Source organism: Dama dama, chromosome 6 (genome assembly GCF_033118175.1).
Source record: "Dama dama isolate Ldn47 chromosome 6, ASM3311817v1, whole genome shotgun sequence".
In the NCBI taxonomy this organism is placed as follows: Eukaryota; Metazoa; Chordata; class Mammalia; order Artiodactyla; family Cervidae; genus Dama; species Dama dama.
The window spans coordinates 15,248,938-15,263,626 of record NC_083686.1 but is presented as its reverse complement, the minus strand read 5'-3'; the positions used below and the strand labels follow the sequence as shown (position 1 = coordinate 15,263,626).

At 37.0% G+C, this 14,689-nt stretch overlaps 1 protein-coding gene across 9 annotated transcripts in view; it reads left to right on the top strand.

Annotated features, from left to right (window-relative positions):
- Positions 1–14,689, top strand: part of PTPN13 (protein tyrosine phosphatase non-receptor type 13) — a 212,479-nt gene that overhangs the window by 115,437 nt on the left and 82,353 nt on the right. For all 9 annotated transcript variants that reach the window (XM_061145598.1, XM_061145595.1, XM_061145601.1 and 6 more), the window contains 2 exons: positions 6,131–6,226; positions 8,512–8,605. In XM_061145598.1, the coding sequence (XP_061001581.1) occupies positions 6,131–6,226; positions 8,512–8,605 (190 nt within the window). The remainder of the gene's footprint in view (positions 1–6,130; positions 6,227–8,511; positions 8,606–14,689) is intronic.

The following is a 14,689-nucleotide window of genomic DNA, read 5'->3' as shown; positions in this document are numbered from 1 at the left end:
ATACTCTTAATTATGGTAAATTAATACTAGAAATACTAGAAATAAAAAGATATTGTCAGAGAATATATGATTACAGAATCTCTATAACTAGACTTTTATCCAGATTTTTTTTAATTGAAATATAATTGCTTTACAATGTTGTATTAATTTCTCCTGGACAATGACGTAAATCAGCCATATGTATAAATATATCTCCTCCCTCTTGGACATTCCTCCCACCTCCATCCCACCCCTGTAAGTAATCACAGAGCACCAAGGTGAATGTCCTGTGCTTTATAGCACATTTGCCATTTCCTTCTCCAGGGGGTCTTCCCGACCCAGGGATCGAACCCGGGTCTCCCACATTGTAGACAGAAGCTTTACCATCCAAGCCACCAGGGAAGTCCTATATATGCTCAGTCCTAATCTCCCAATTCATCCCACCCTCCCTTTAGTACCCCCACATCCACATGTTTTTCTCTACATTAATTCTTTGAGCCATTCTTCTGCAGTCCCTATTTTTCTCATCCTCTCACCACTATTCAACAAATTGCTTTCTGGAGACACTGTATTCCTCTGTGTTTATGTACCTACATTTTACACACACACACACACACACACACGCGCGCGTGCGCGCACACACACACACACACACACACACACACGCGTGCATGCCCACACTGAATTTGGTGCTGCCTTTTTGGTGACATGTATCCAGGCTAATTTTATTCTCCCATTTTTTTCTTTTCACTCATTATTATTTCTACGTTAAGATTCTTAATTCCAACTTCAAATTCCATGTCTAAAAACTATCTTTGTAGGAAGTCAAAGAGACGGAAATCATGTAGTGAAATCAGGAATAATCATGATCCTAAAGGAATTCTAGTACACTGATTTCTACAATGTAGATTTCATTTAAATATTTACTAGCTGAGAAGTTTGCAAACCAAAAATTAGATACTGAATCTAATTTTACCCTACAAGTCAAATAAATTCAGTTCTCCAGTTGTAATGGAGACAGCTTAAAATTTTGCTGTTATAGTTTTAGCACTGCTATGAAAGTAGCTACATGTGTATTTTATAAAATGGGTATTTGAATATTCTTAACAGGTTCATTGCACATGACTTAAGAATTTTGGCATTCAGAAAACTTTGTAATGACCTATAAATACTTAGGAGCATCTCTTTTTTTTTTTTTTTTTAAAGAATTCTAAAACTTTCTAATTGAAATAACAATTATTAGATTTTGTTGATGCTGGGAGATGGGCACATATGAAGACTTTTGTATACTCTTTGTTTTCATGTCTGTTAAGTTTTCATAATAAAAAGTTGTGTTTGTTTTTTTTTTTAATCACTTGGTTAATACCACATTCCTTGGATCTGGACCAAACCTAAATGCTAATATTATACATCTAAGTGTAGACAGAAAACATATCTGTGTTGTTTGGATCCTCCGAAAAGAAGTTATTAATAATGTTAGGATCTTGTGGGAAATTAGAGATTACCCTTCTTTTGCCGACTAGATCAGAGGAATAAAGCCTGTATCTGTCTGGTTAGTATCTTTTAGTGTTAGTCACTCAGTCGTGTCTGACTCTTTGCGACCCCATCAACTGTAGCCCGCCAGGTTCCTCTGTCCATGGAATTCTCCAGGCAAGATCACTGGAGTGGGTAACATTCCCTGCTCCAGAGGATCTTCCCTACCTGGGACTGAAGCCACTTCTCTGCAGGCAGTCTTTACCGTCTGAGCCACCAGGAGAGCCCAGAGGTAGTGTCTACTGGGTGCCTCTTGTGTAGGCCATCAGAAAGTCAAGAAGTGTTTCTTTCCAGATGATCTGGAAAATATGCCACTCCATATGCACCAATGCAGATGATCTTGGTAAAGGAGATGTAATTTATTAATAATTTGTGAAACTGTTACATTTACTGTTCAGAAATGGAAAGCTTGTAAGGCTAACCTTTCTCATAAGCACAACTGAGTAGTAAATTTTGACTGAAAACTGAAATCTGATTATAGCCTTCTTATAAGCATGACTGAGTAATAAATGTTGCCTGGGAACTTTAATATTGTTAGATCTGCCATGCCGTTGCATGAAAGGAACATGGCTAACAACATTTTTTTTTTAAAGGTACATTCCAGAATACAAGAAGCTCACAAAAGACCCCTACCACTTAATTAACATAGATGCACCACTCCTGTCCTGTTTTGTTTTGTTTTTTAATCTGAGTTTAATGTTTTTTTGTAATTTATTTTTTTAATTGGAGGAAATTTGCTTTACAGTGTTGTTGATTTCTTCCATACAACAATGCAAATCAGTCATAATTATATATGTATGCCCTCCCTATTGAGCCTCTTTCCTTTCCCACCATCCCACCCCTCTAGGTCATCACACCCCTCTTGACTTAGAAGAGGAAAAGACAGGTCTTCCTACCCTCAGTTGTCCTGCGAAGCTAGTCATCCAGTTCATATTTCTGGAGTGCTTGAGCCCAGTTACTCTGAAGTGGTAAATCATCATAAGGCTATGTCCTCCCTCCCCCAAGTGTGGTACTGAGAACCTTTAAAGACCAACAGTTCATCTAGGGAAGATGATTTATTGTTATATTTGTAAGAGGGTTTGTCAAAGTTACATTAATTTGTCTTACAGAGGAACCCAAGGGTTGCAAACAGTTTGCTAGTGTTGTCAAAAAGGAAACAGGAAACAAAATATAGGCAAGCTGAAAACAGGGAATACGGACCTGTGAAATAATGTAAGAACAATTATAAAGCACCACCAAAGAATAGAAATTGAAATTAAAATTTACTCTCTTACAGCCACTTTGCAGAAATAGTTATGAAACAGTAAATTCATTTAATGAAATTGTTGTTGCATAGCATAGATTCAGGTGACTGAGGTTCTTTCTCTACTCTGTCTACTGAATAGGTTTATTGTAACTTTCTACCTTTCTTTGTGAGATAAAACTATATTGCCTCCATCCATTTGGGTCTTCTCTTTGGCCTTGTTGGTTTTACTGTCCTATACGGTACAATGCCAGGTTTGGCATTTGGTCAAGTTACCTTGGGAAAATCCCTCAAAACTTTTCCATGGAAGTTCTGTACAACAAAAGAAAAAGTTCTTTGGTGCTTCTTGAAAATAGTGGTTCTTCTTACATAATCATTTAACTATGTTCATTAAATTTAAGTAGTATTAAATAAAGCTATTATTTGACATCTTCTATAATCCTTTCAAATCATGTTCATCTTATACCAGAGGAATTTGTTTTTGTTTTTGTTTTTTTACCATGTCACTTCCTGTGGTAGCATGGAATTCTTTAAGTGCTGGTCAGTATTTGTATTTTCAATTCCAAAGCTCTTTTAATAGTTTTATTTGACACTTACATTCACTGTATACAAAGCTGGACAAAGTAGGAGTCACCCATACTATACCTGCCTCTCTGGGTAAACATTGTTGTAAGAACAATACACAATATCCTCTCCATCAAATCCATGGCCATTTATCCTCCTACTCCCCACATGACGTCTACCCTTTGCCTCAGCATGACCTCCCAATTTTTCCAGCCCATCATTTCCATCCTGGTTCTACAAGCCTGCTTTCTATGGTACCATTTAATTGTTTCATTCATTCTTCTCTTTTTCTTTTTAATAAGCTCTCTTAAAATACCTTCTAGCACAAGGGAATAATTCATTTTGTGAAATACCTGCCCTCAAGTTTACAACCCTCTAGTAAAAAAGAAGCCCTCACATACATTGATCATCTGTTACCTTGCATCCCACACCACTCCTCGGGTATTTCCCATGGTCTGCTTTCTCTAGTGCCTAGAAAAAGCCACACAAGCATTCTGATTGGCTTCAGTAAAATTCATGCATTCTAGCCTCATCTAAACTCTCATTGCTGCTTAAAAGCTTTCATGTGTATTTGCTGACTCTTGTCACATTCTTCACAGCAGAATTTCTTCAGTCTTCTTGGGAAGTGGTTTACTTTCCTTGCCAGGAGTAAGGCATGTTTCTAATACAGGTTTCTTAGGAGTCCCTCTGGTTTTTTGCTCTTTTCTTTGTTTCCTTCCTCCTACATTAGCCATCTTATGTATGTTGGGTCTTTTCCCATCTCCTGTTTTTCCTTCACATTTTTCCATCTGTATTCCCCACCATCATTTGCAGTCTCCTCCAACCTACAGGCTTATTATCCCCTGCCTAAAAACATTCTCAAACATTTCTCACTGCCAAAAAGACCCTAATAACTCATTTAGTCTCATTTACTTTATTTTTGTTTAAATCTTTTTCCTTTCTCAAACCTTCGAACTTCTTGAAAGAATAGTGTTACTCATTTTCTCAGTTTCCTGTCTTCCAGCCTGATTTGGCCTCTCACCTGTCTGTGCAATGGAAATAGTCCTCTTTAAAGATCATCAGTGACCTTTGTGTATCACTTATATTCTTCTGTTCATTCATTTATTCATATCCACTCAGAAAATATTTTTTTTGTGTTTGCTATGCATCAGACACAGTCCTTTTTGCCTAAGTTTGTGATTTAGGTCGAGGAAAACAAGCAGGTAGGGAAAGACCTATAAAGCAGTGAAGAGTCACAATTATTAAACATAAGGTGATATGAAAGTATCAGAAGCGGTGTATAACTCAGTCTTCAGGTGGTCATGAAAGCTTTTGTGAACAGAAAAGGTTTTTTTCCTTTCAGTCTTCTCTTAAAGGAAAAAGAAAAAGTATTCCCCCAAAAAAAGAGGAAAAACAGCATTCTAACAGGAAGAGTATGTGAGGAAGGAATTTCAAAGTTTATATGCTTTTGGTTATTTGTAAATTCAGTAGCAAGAGTGGAAAATTTGGAGAACTGGATGGTGATGATGCCCTGAAACAAGGGTTCTCCCTGGATTGAGCTTTTCAAGTTCTCTGTCAATGTTTGTGTGCCTGTGTGTTTTGGGGCTGCAGGAGGAGAGAGGTCTATGCTTTTCATCTGATTCTAAGTCAGAACCTATATCTTCACAGCATGTAGAGCTATTGCTGTAAATGTAGTCGTGGATCAACTTAGAAAGGCTGTGAATGCTAAGGAGACACTAAACTATATCTTAAAAACTCTAGTCTGAAGAGGTTTAAAAAATACAGCAATGTGCTCAGATTTTTGTTTCTGGAAAGTTCACTCTCTCTAATGTGCGTTATAATATGAGACAAGCAAGACTGCAGAAAGGAGAATCTAGGACAGTTAAGTTATCCAGGCATGAGTCTTATCTTAGAGTTATCATCTGTGGTAGTGATCGTAGAAGTGTGAAGATGAGGGGCTGAGGCAGAAACATTGAGAAGGTAGAATTCAGATTTCAGTGGAGTTCTTCCCCCCTCATACCGAGCACATACTGCACAGACCCCCGCCCACTCCCCGTGCTTACTCATCCCACTCTGGTGGGACTAAATGTCCCATCTTGAGTATTTTGTATTTCTACATTTTTTTTTTCCTACATTTTTTTTAAAAAATAAACTTTATATTGTATTGGTGTATAGCCAATTAACAATGGAGATTAACAGTGTTGTGAAAGTTTCAGGTGGACAGCAAAGGGACTCAGCCATACATTTATATGAATCCATTCTCCCCCGGTCTCTCTTCCCATCCAGGCTACCATTGAGCAGAGTTCCTTGTGCTACACAGTACGTCCTTGTTGATTATCCATTTTAAATATAGCAGCGTTGTACTTCTGCATTTTAAATTATTTGAGCGTGGGGCTGTGTCTCTGGATTTTTCTGTCCCTCATAGCACCTGAAACAGAGAATGAAGTTTATATAGCATCTGCTCTATTCTAAGAGCTTTGCATATGAGTTAAGTTAATGCTACAATAACCTTAGGAGATGCGCATTTCTCTTATACCCTCTTTTCAATTGAAGAAGAGTCACAGGAAAGTTAAATACCATCCCCAAAATCATGCACTTGGTGAGTAGTAGACCTGAGATTCAAACCCAGGCAATCTGACTTCAGAGTCCAGGCCCCTAACCAGGATGCCAAACCACTTCAAAATTGTAGTCACATTTTTAAATGACTGTCCAGTGATTAGTAAACTTAAAGCAATAGATGTTCTGGTCTCACAAGAGTAAATGTAGTGCTTTATATGATTGTGGAACAGCTAATAAGACTGCTTTCTAATGTTTTTGTTTTAATCCTTTCAGAACCAGTTCAAAGATACAAAACTTACCACAGTGATCTCTTTAGTACGTCCAGTGAAACTCCATCTATTATTTCCTCTGAATCGGATTTCAGGCAAGGTAAGAAGCATCTGAACAAGCAAAACATTCATAAGAAACCATGATTGTGCTGTTTCATTCCACTTATACCAGATACCTAGAATAGTCAAATTAAGACTGTCAGAAAGTTCTTTTTTTTTTTTTTTTAAGATCACCTGGTTTATTGAGAAAAGTTCATAATAAAACTGCAACTGCTGTTTTTACAACTTACAAAATAATTTGATATATAAAATGAATTGGTTTTCATTATGTAAGTACAAATAGTAAAAAAAATAATAATATTCCATGTGATATATCATATTTGCAAGTCAGAGAAATCCCACATTCCTGAATTCTCCTGTTAAATGTTTTACATCAGATATTTTTAATCTGTTTACCAAGGGAAACCAGGTATTTAACCATATTTAAGTTTTTGCTTACAGTTGCAATCTATCAGAAGCTGTGTCTACATGATTAGAGCCCGATCAAGCCAAAGATGAAAAATTCAAGCCATTTCTCCTCTTTAGGCTGTTTAATGTTACTTTTATGATGGGAATGGCCCTCCTAATGCTTTACTGAACAACCTAATACTACTTAAAGGTCATAATGAATTAGACCAGTCCATTTCTCAATCCAGTCTACTCTGGTCTAGAGCATATAGACACCAAAGAGCAGAGAATTACTAGTAGCTTTCTACCACACCCCCACCCTATGAACCACTTTAAAAGAGAAAATTTCATCTTAAGATTTCACTGCTTAAGGAGGCCTTACTACTGCAACAGGTTTTGGCAATGATAGAATACTTTCCTAGATGTCATATTAAGTTAATGGAAAGCTTAGCCCCAAATCAATTATTCATGATATTCATTAGAAATTCTCACAAATGACATGCATGTAAGAACCAATTTTGCTTCTTTGAATAGCCAAAGGCTTGAAAAAAATTTTTTTTGCATTTCTTTTAGAATATTTAGTCACTGACAATTTTTACCAGTATCTTCTTCTCCTTAGTCCTTAATAGACCCAACCCATTCCATCTGGAAAAAACAGAAACCTAACCAGAGTACTCAAGTCTTTGAAGCCTTCTCATTTTTACCTTATAAATTATGTGGTTACTTTCATACTCATATTCTTTTACAAATGCAATATCAATGGTATTGTTAGATACAAGCAAACATTGGCATTTTAGTATTGAGTTGGCAAAAAAGTGAGTCAGGTTTTCCCATCAATCTTATGGACAAGCCTGAATGAACTTTTTAGCCAACTTAATAATTAGGTAATTAATTAAAAGAAGTCTTACTTAACACTACAAGACATATATAAAAGATGAATATGAAACTATAACACCATTTAAGAAACACTTTCCCCAGATTATTTTAACATTTTGACCATAGTTTAATGATATGAACATTGTCCCCAAAACAGGTTCAAAGTATTCTGGGGAAAACAGTTTCTTTCTCTGGAATCTATCTCAGCAGCAGTGATGTTCTTCTGCTCATTCCCCACCTTAGGCAGATGTGTAGAAGTTCGTAGATGCCGTGGCAGGGAATGGACAGTTAGTGCTTGATGGGGACAGAGTTTCAGTTTAGGAAGGTGAAAATTTTGGGAGATGTATGATGGTGAGTGTTGCAAAACAATGTGAATGTCCTTAGTGCCAATGAGCCGTACAGTTAAATATGGTTAAAAATAGTACATTTTATATTATGTGACTTTTTCCACAATTAAAAAAAAACATTTAAAAAAGAAGCTATGATTTTTGTTCTCTTTCAGTAGTGTTCAGATGCAAGGTGTGAAAAGAATAATTCTTTATAAAAATTTTAAATTACAAAAAGCTTCCAATTACTCATTTTAACACTGTTATAGGTACGTAAGGGCTTCCGGTATAGCTCAGTCAGTAAAGAATCGGCCTGCAGTGCAGGAGACGTGGGTTCAATTCCTGGATCAGGAAGATCCCCTGGAGAAGGAAATGGCAACCCACTCCAGTATTCTTGCCTGGAGAATCGCTTGGACAGAGGAGCCTGGTGGGCTACAGTCCATGGGGTCACAAGAGTCAGACATGATTCATGATTTAGTAACTAAAACCACCATAGGAGCTTAATAGCAGTTTCATCAAATAGCAGTGTAGTCATTTTCATATGAGAGGACATAATTCATTGTCTTCAAAAATAAAATGAGTGCCACTAAAGAGTTTAATGACATTATATCATTAATTTGATTATCTGAATATGATATGTAAAAATTATCTTAATGTGTTTTCTGAGTGCTTATGTTTCAAATAAGACTATTTCATATGTTTATGACTTGTGCTGTTCCTTTCCATTCACAATTAGTGAGAAAAAGTGAAACTTCAAAGAGATTTGAATCCAACAGTGGTCTCCCAGGTGTAGATGAAACCCCAAGTCAAGGCCAGTCACAGAGACCAAGGTATGTAATATGAAAAAATGGTAATATATTTCCAGTTGCATGTGGTTTTTTTCTTCATTAGAATCAAGGAGTATTTTTTTAATTCTCTTCCCTCTGTTTTCTCCATTTTCCTTTTCTTCCCTCCTCTTTAAAGTTCTTGCAAATTCAGTTATATAAAAGATGTTACAGTTGTTTGAGTTATTGGAATCTTTTAAAATTAGAATTGGCCCTGATTATTTATAGTTTGTGCTTGATTTTTTTAAATTGCCAATATGAATATAAAATAACTAACAGTAAGGAAGTTCTGAAGGTAGAGCATTAAACATCTATGAGAAAATATAAACTTTGATTTCTAAAAGAATAATGCTTTTTTTCAAAAGGTTACATGGGCTCAACAAGTAGGCTTTCGGTACTGTTTGTTGAATGAATAATTAGTAGGTTACTACTAAGTAACCTATCATGTGAAATCTATTATATGAAAAGTTAAGTTTTCACTACATCTTCCTGGATTAAAAGCAGCTATCTTGTACTTAAACTTATTTTTAAGCCCAGTTTGGACTGTTTAGAGTTCATTTTCATACTGAAACAGTGTACTCACAAGATGGCAATTATTCTTGTGCTTGGGTTAGGGTGGTGGTATTATAACTATGGGTTGATTTAATTTGTTTGAGGGGAAATGTGTCAACTCAGTACTGAATATATTAATATGTGTCTTCTTTATGTGTGCACAGGTCCCTTACATGAACAGAAGCATGTTGTTAAAGTTAAGCATTAATTTGAAATTCATAATGTAATATTAGAGAATCAGAGGTTGCTTCAGAATTTACTACCAAACTATAGTAATACTTTTAAATTTCATATCTCAGTTTATTTGATTTAGGTACCATTATATACAAAAGGATCATTTGGGAATTAACAAAAGCCTGCCCGTTAGCTGATTTAATTCTGGCAGGCAAATGTTTCATACCCAAACTATTAATAGTCCAGGTAACCCTACCCATGTGATTAAAACAGACAGTTTAATCAGGGTTAACACTCCAAGTAATTACATACATTGCACTAAAATTATTCTGTAATATTCCAGTTTTTATAAAATTTATGTCTTTTTCTCATGTTCCTTTTTAAAATGTCCGTGATACTTTCTATGAGGAAAGTTCTAATCAGTATTCATTTGTCTAAAGTGATGCAATCTTTACATAATAGCACTGTATATTACTATAACCCCATTGTGGGAATAGTAATTGCAATGACCCTATTTTGGTAATTTTGATCAAAGAGGTTAGAGACAAAGATAGATCTATGCTTGATAGTAGATAGTTTTATTAAAGAAGAAAAATTGTTTGGAGATGACCAGCAATAAGAAGCAAATGTTGAGTTGCACTAAGGTCTGTGTTGAATTGAGGAAGTCACTCCTCTCTATATATGTAATTTGGAGAAAGCTCATAGTTAATATGATGCCTTTTTAGTTTAATCAGAAGAAGGAATAGAGAGCAATATAAGAATTGTTGGAATTATATGTTAAAATTGATTGATTTCATAGTCAGTTTGCTAGTTATTTAGAAAACATATTCCTCCAAACAAAGTTAAATCATTTTGTGAGACTTACTTCAGTTTTCTTGATAAGGTAACTCAAAAGCATGGGGATTATAAGAGAATCTTAGTTTCGACTGTTTCCAGTTATTTATTTTTTTATTTTTTTCAGAAAAGGCAATGGCACCCCACTCCAGTACTCTTGCCTGGAAAACCCCATGGATGGAGGAGCCTGGTCGGCTGCAGTCCATGGGGTCGCAAAAAGTCGTACTCGACTGAGCGACTTCACTTTGACTTTTCACTTTCATGCACTGGAGAAAGAAATGGCAACCCACTCCAGTGTTCTTGCCTGGAGAATCCCAGGGACGGCAGTGCCTGGTGGGCTGCCGTCTATGGAGTCGCACAGAGTCGGACACGACTGAAGCGACTTAGCAGCAGCAGCAGCAGTTTATTTTTAGGAAACAATAACATTAAAGCGTTAGCTCATCAGATCATAATTTAGTGATAAGCTGCTTTTATTTCACACTTTAAGATGGTAAAAAAAACACAACTTGATGTTCATAACATCTGCACTAGATATAGGTGAAACAAAAATATTTCTTTCAAGGAGAAGTTGACTGTTATTGTTGTTTAGTCACTAACTTGTGTCCAACTCTTTGCAACCCCTTGGACTTCAGCACACCAGGCTTCCCTGTCCTTCACTGTCTCCCAGAGTTCACTTGAACTCATGTCCATACAGTCAGTGATGCCATCCAGCCATCTCATCCTCAGTTGCCCCCTTCTCCTCCTGCCCTCAGTCTTTCTCAGCATCGGGGTCTTTTCCACTGAGTTGACTCTTCACATCAGGTGGCCAGAGTATTGCAGCATGCAGCTTCCAGTGAATATTCAGGGTTGATTTCCTGTAGGATTGAATGGTTTGCTCTCCTTGAAGTCCAAGGGACTCTCAAGAGTCTTCTCTAGTACCACAGTTCAAAAGCATCAATTTTTTGGCACTCAGCCTTCTTTATGATCCAACTCTCACATGACTACTGGAAAAGCCATAGCTTTGACTTTGTTGGCAAAGTGACGTCTCTGCTTTTTAATATTCTGTCTAGGTTGGTCATAGCTTTTCTTCCAAGGAGCAAGTGTCTTTTAATTTCATGGCTGCAGTCACCATCCACAGTGATTTTGGAACCCAAGAAAATTGAATCTGTCATTGTTCCACTTTTCCCCTATCTATTTGCCATGAAGTAATGAGACAGGATGCCATGATCTTAGTTTTTGAATGTTGAATTTTAAGTCAACTTTTTCACTCTCCTCTTGGCTTTCTGCCGTTGGAATGATATCATCTGCATATCTGAGGTTGTTGATATTTCTCCCGGCCATCTTGATTCCAGATTTGTGTATTTGTTACATTTAATGTAAGATGCTAAAGTCTACTTCTTTTAGACTACCCCATCTCTTCCTGTCCAAGGAAAAACACATTAACTGAGGTATTGTCTAAATTCTTTATTCAAGTGCAGAGTTTTCTGTATGTGTACAAAGTCTTCTGATAATATCTTTAACATGCCAGTACACAATCAGGATGTTCTGTTTGTTCTTTAGGTCACGTATTTGTGAGATCTATAAATAGTTCTGTATTTAGATATGTTGCATGCTTCTTTATAAAAATTTCCATTCCTTTATCTAGAATGAAATGGAAAAACAGATCCACACAATGCTATTGATTTGTATCATAGTGGGTGGGGGGAGATTAACAGGAAGTTATGAGTCAGATCCAGCAGACTGAGTAATTTTGGATTTTGAACTATCAAAAGTGTCTTTCAGTGACCAAAAAAAGACATTCAAAGCTATTTTCCGAAAAGCATCTCTAAATTTTTGTGTGTGTGTTAACTTTTGAAGTACGGTTTTACGTAGTGCTATTCCTACTGCTTCTATGTTTATCTGTTTAATGATGTAACCTTTTTTTGTCTTGAAAGAACCTGTTTATTCTTTCCTAAATCATCTAGGTTTTGTGAGTTTCTTGTTTGTTTGCATGTGTTTTGTCTATATTTTGTTCGTTTTTGTTTAGCCTCTCAAACGTTGCAGTCAGATATTGTGATGGGACACAAAATGATGATCAGTCATTTTTGTTACCTGTTTGTTGCTCTGGTAGAAAAGAATTTGAACAAGAAGGCTAATATATTTAATGAAAATGAAAGGTGGGGGTTAAAATGTATAGATTCAAAGTTTTATCATTTTCCTTGACCCCCATTAAGTGAGAGTAAGCCATAAAATCATGTTCAATCATTGGCTCAATAAGTGATTATTGAATACCCACCTTGTAGTGGGTACTTCTATGTACCGGAAATGAGATTATGAACAAGACCAAAAAATTCCCTCCAGAGATTTTATAGGGCTGAATGACATCCAGTAAACCACTGAAAAAAAAAAGTAAGTAATGCACCATCAGAATGTGATGGTACTTGGAAGAAAAATAAATCACACTAAAGAGATAGAGAGTACCAAGGGTATGATGTCCAAGTTCTAGTTTACTTAGGTAGGCTGGTCAGAGGAGGCCTCTCCCAAGGGTTAGGGTTAGGATTAGGGTTAACTATTTTGAGTATAATGGGAATCCATTGGATGGTTGAGAGCATAGAGAGCTATGATCATATTTACATTGTAATGGGGTTACTCTGACCTGTTCTTTGAAAAACAGATTGTAGAAGTAAAAGACCAGTTTGGAGGTGATTACAGTGCTCCATTTGAGATGCATACAGCACAGACTAGGTTGTAAGTGATAGAGAAGAGTTGGAAATAGATTTCTTCAAGATTATGCCCTTAAGGATTTACTGCTCATTCAAATGTTGGATTTGTAAGGAATCAAAATGACTTCAGATTATGTCCTAAGCAACCAGTGAAGATTGAGAGAAGGTTGCACGTAAGGAACAAGTATCAAGAGTTTGGTTTTAGACATCTTAGGCTAAAGATGCATGTTCACATCCAAGTAAAACACTCACCTTAGCAGGTGACTAGAATCAATTCAAGGGAGAGCCTGGAGTTATGGAAATATAAGGTAACTGAGGCCATGTGACTACATGAGACCAGGTAAGTGTGAACTGTATATGGAGACTAGAAAAATCTGGAGGTCTGAGCACTGTTGTAGTCTAACGTTGTTGTTGTTGTTGTTCAGTCACTAAGTTGTGTCTGATTCTTTGCGACCCCATGGACTGCAGCACACCAGGCCTCTGTGTCCTTTACCATCTCCCGGAGTTTGCTCAAACTCATGTCCATTGAGTCAGTGATACCATCCAACCGTCTCATACTCTGTCGCCCCCTTCTCCTCGTGCCCTCAGTCTTTCCCAGCATCAGGATCTTTTCCAGTGAGTCAGCTGTTCAGATCAGGTGGCCAGTGTTTGGAGCTTCAGCTTCAGCATCAGTCCTTCCAATGAATACTCAGGGTTGATTTCCTTTAGGATTGACTGGTTTGATCTCCTTACTATCCAAAGAACTCTCAAGAGTCTTCTCCAGCAACGCAATTTGAAAGCATCAATTCTTCGGTGCTCAGTCTAACATTAAGAGATTAGAAACGAAGGAAGATCCAAAAAAAAAAGACTAAGGAGGAGCCAGTGAATATTTATTTTTGGCTGTGCTGGGTCCATGGCTGTGCAGGCTTTTCTCTAGTTGCAGCAGCGGGTTGGGCGAGGGTGGCGGCTACTTTCTGGGTGTGGTGCACAGGCTTCTCACTGCAGTGGCTTCTCTTGTTGCATAGCACAGGCTCCTGGGTGCTTGGGTTTCGGTAGTTGTGGCTCGTGGGCTCAGTAGTTGTGGCACACGATATTAGGTTCCCCATAGCATGTGAGATCTTCCTGCATCAGGAATCGAACCTGTGTCTCCTGCATTGGCAGGATTCTTAACCACTGAGCCAGAAGCCTCAGAAGTCAGATGTTTAATGACTGAATAACTATGTTATATGATGCTTGGAGGTCAAGTAACATGCAAACTAAGAATTATCCTTTGGCTTTGATGACACTGAAGGCAATCTTTTCTGTGACTGGTTTTGGTGAACTGGTAAGGAGTCAAACTATGGGTCTGAGTCCAAGAGAAAGTGGAAGATGAAGTGGAGATAAAATTTAAAGGACAATTTTGAAGAAACTTACTCTAAAAGACAGCAGAAAAATGAAATAGAATCTAAAAGGGGATATGGAACCAAAGGAGAATTTTTTTGTTTTAAGTAGAAAATAGTACAGCATGTTTGTATAACATGAATAACCTAGTGGACAAGATGGGTGATGCATGTGATAGGGTAACTGCAGGAGCGAAGTCTCTGGATAGCGAAGGCAGTCGGAACTCCATGCACAATAAAGATTTGAGGCCTATGTAAGTATGCAGGAGATCTATCCATTGTAACAGAGAAGAGCAGAACATAGATCTGGAAAGTCTCCTGGTAGAAGGATAAGAAGTTGTTTCCTGTTTGCTTCTTATTTCACCAAAAAAAATTTGAAGAGAAGTCATCAGTTGAGAGAGAATGAGGGAGGAAGTTTTGAAAGAACTTTGATAAAAAAAGAAAAGGAAAAAAATATGAAATAGTTCTCTAAGAAAATGAATCACCACGAA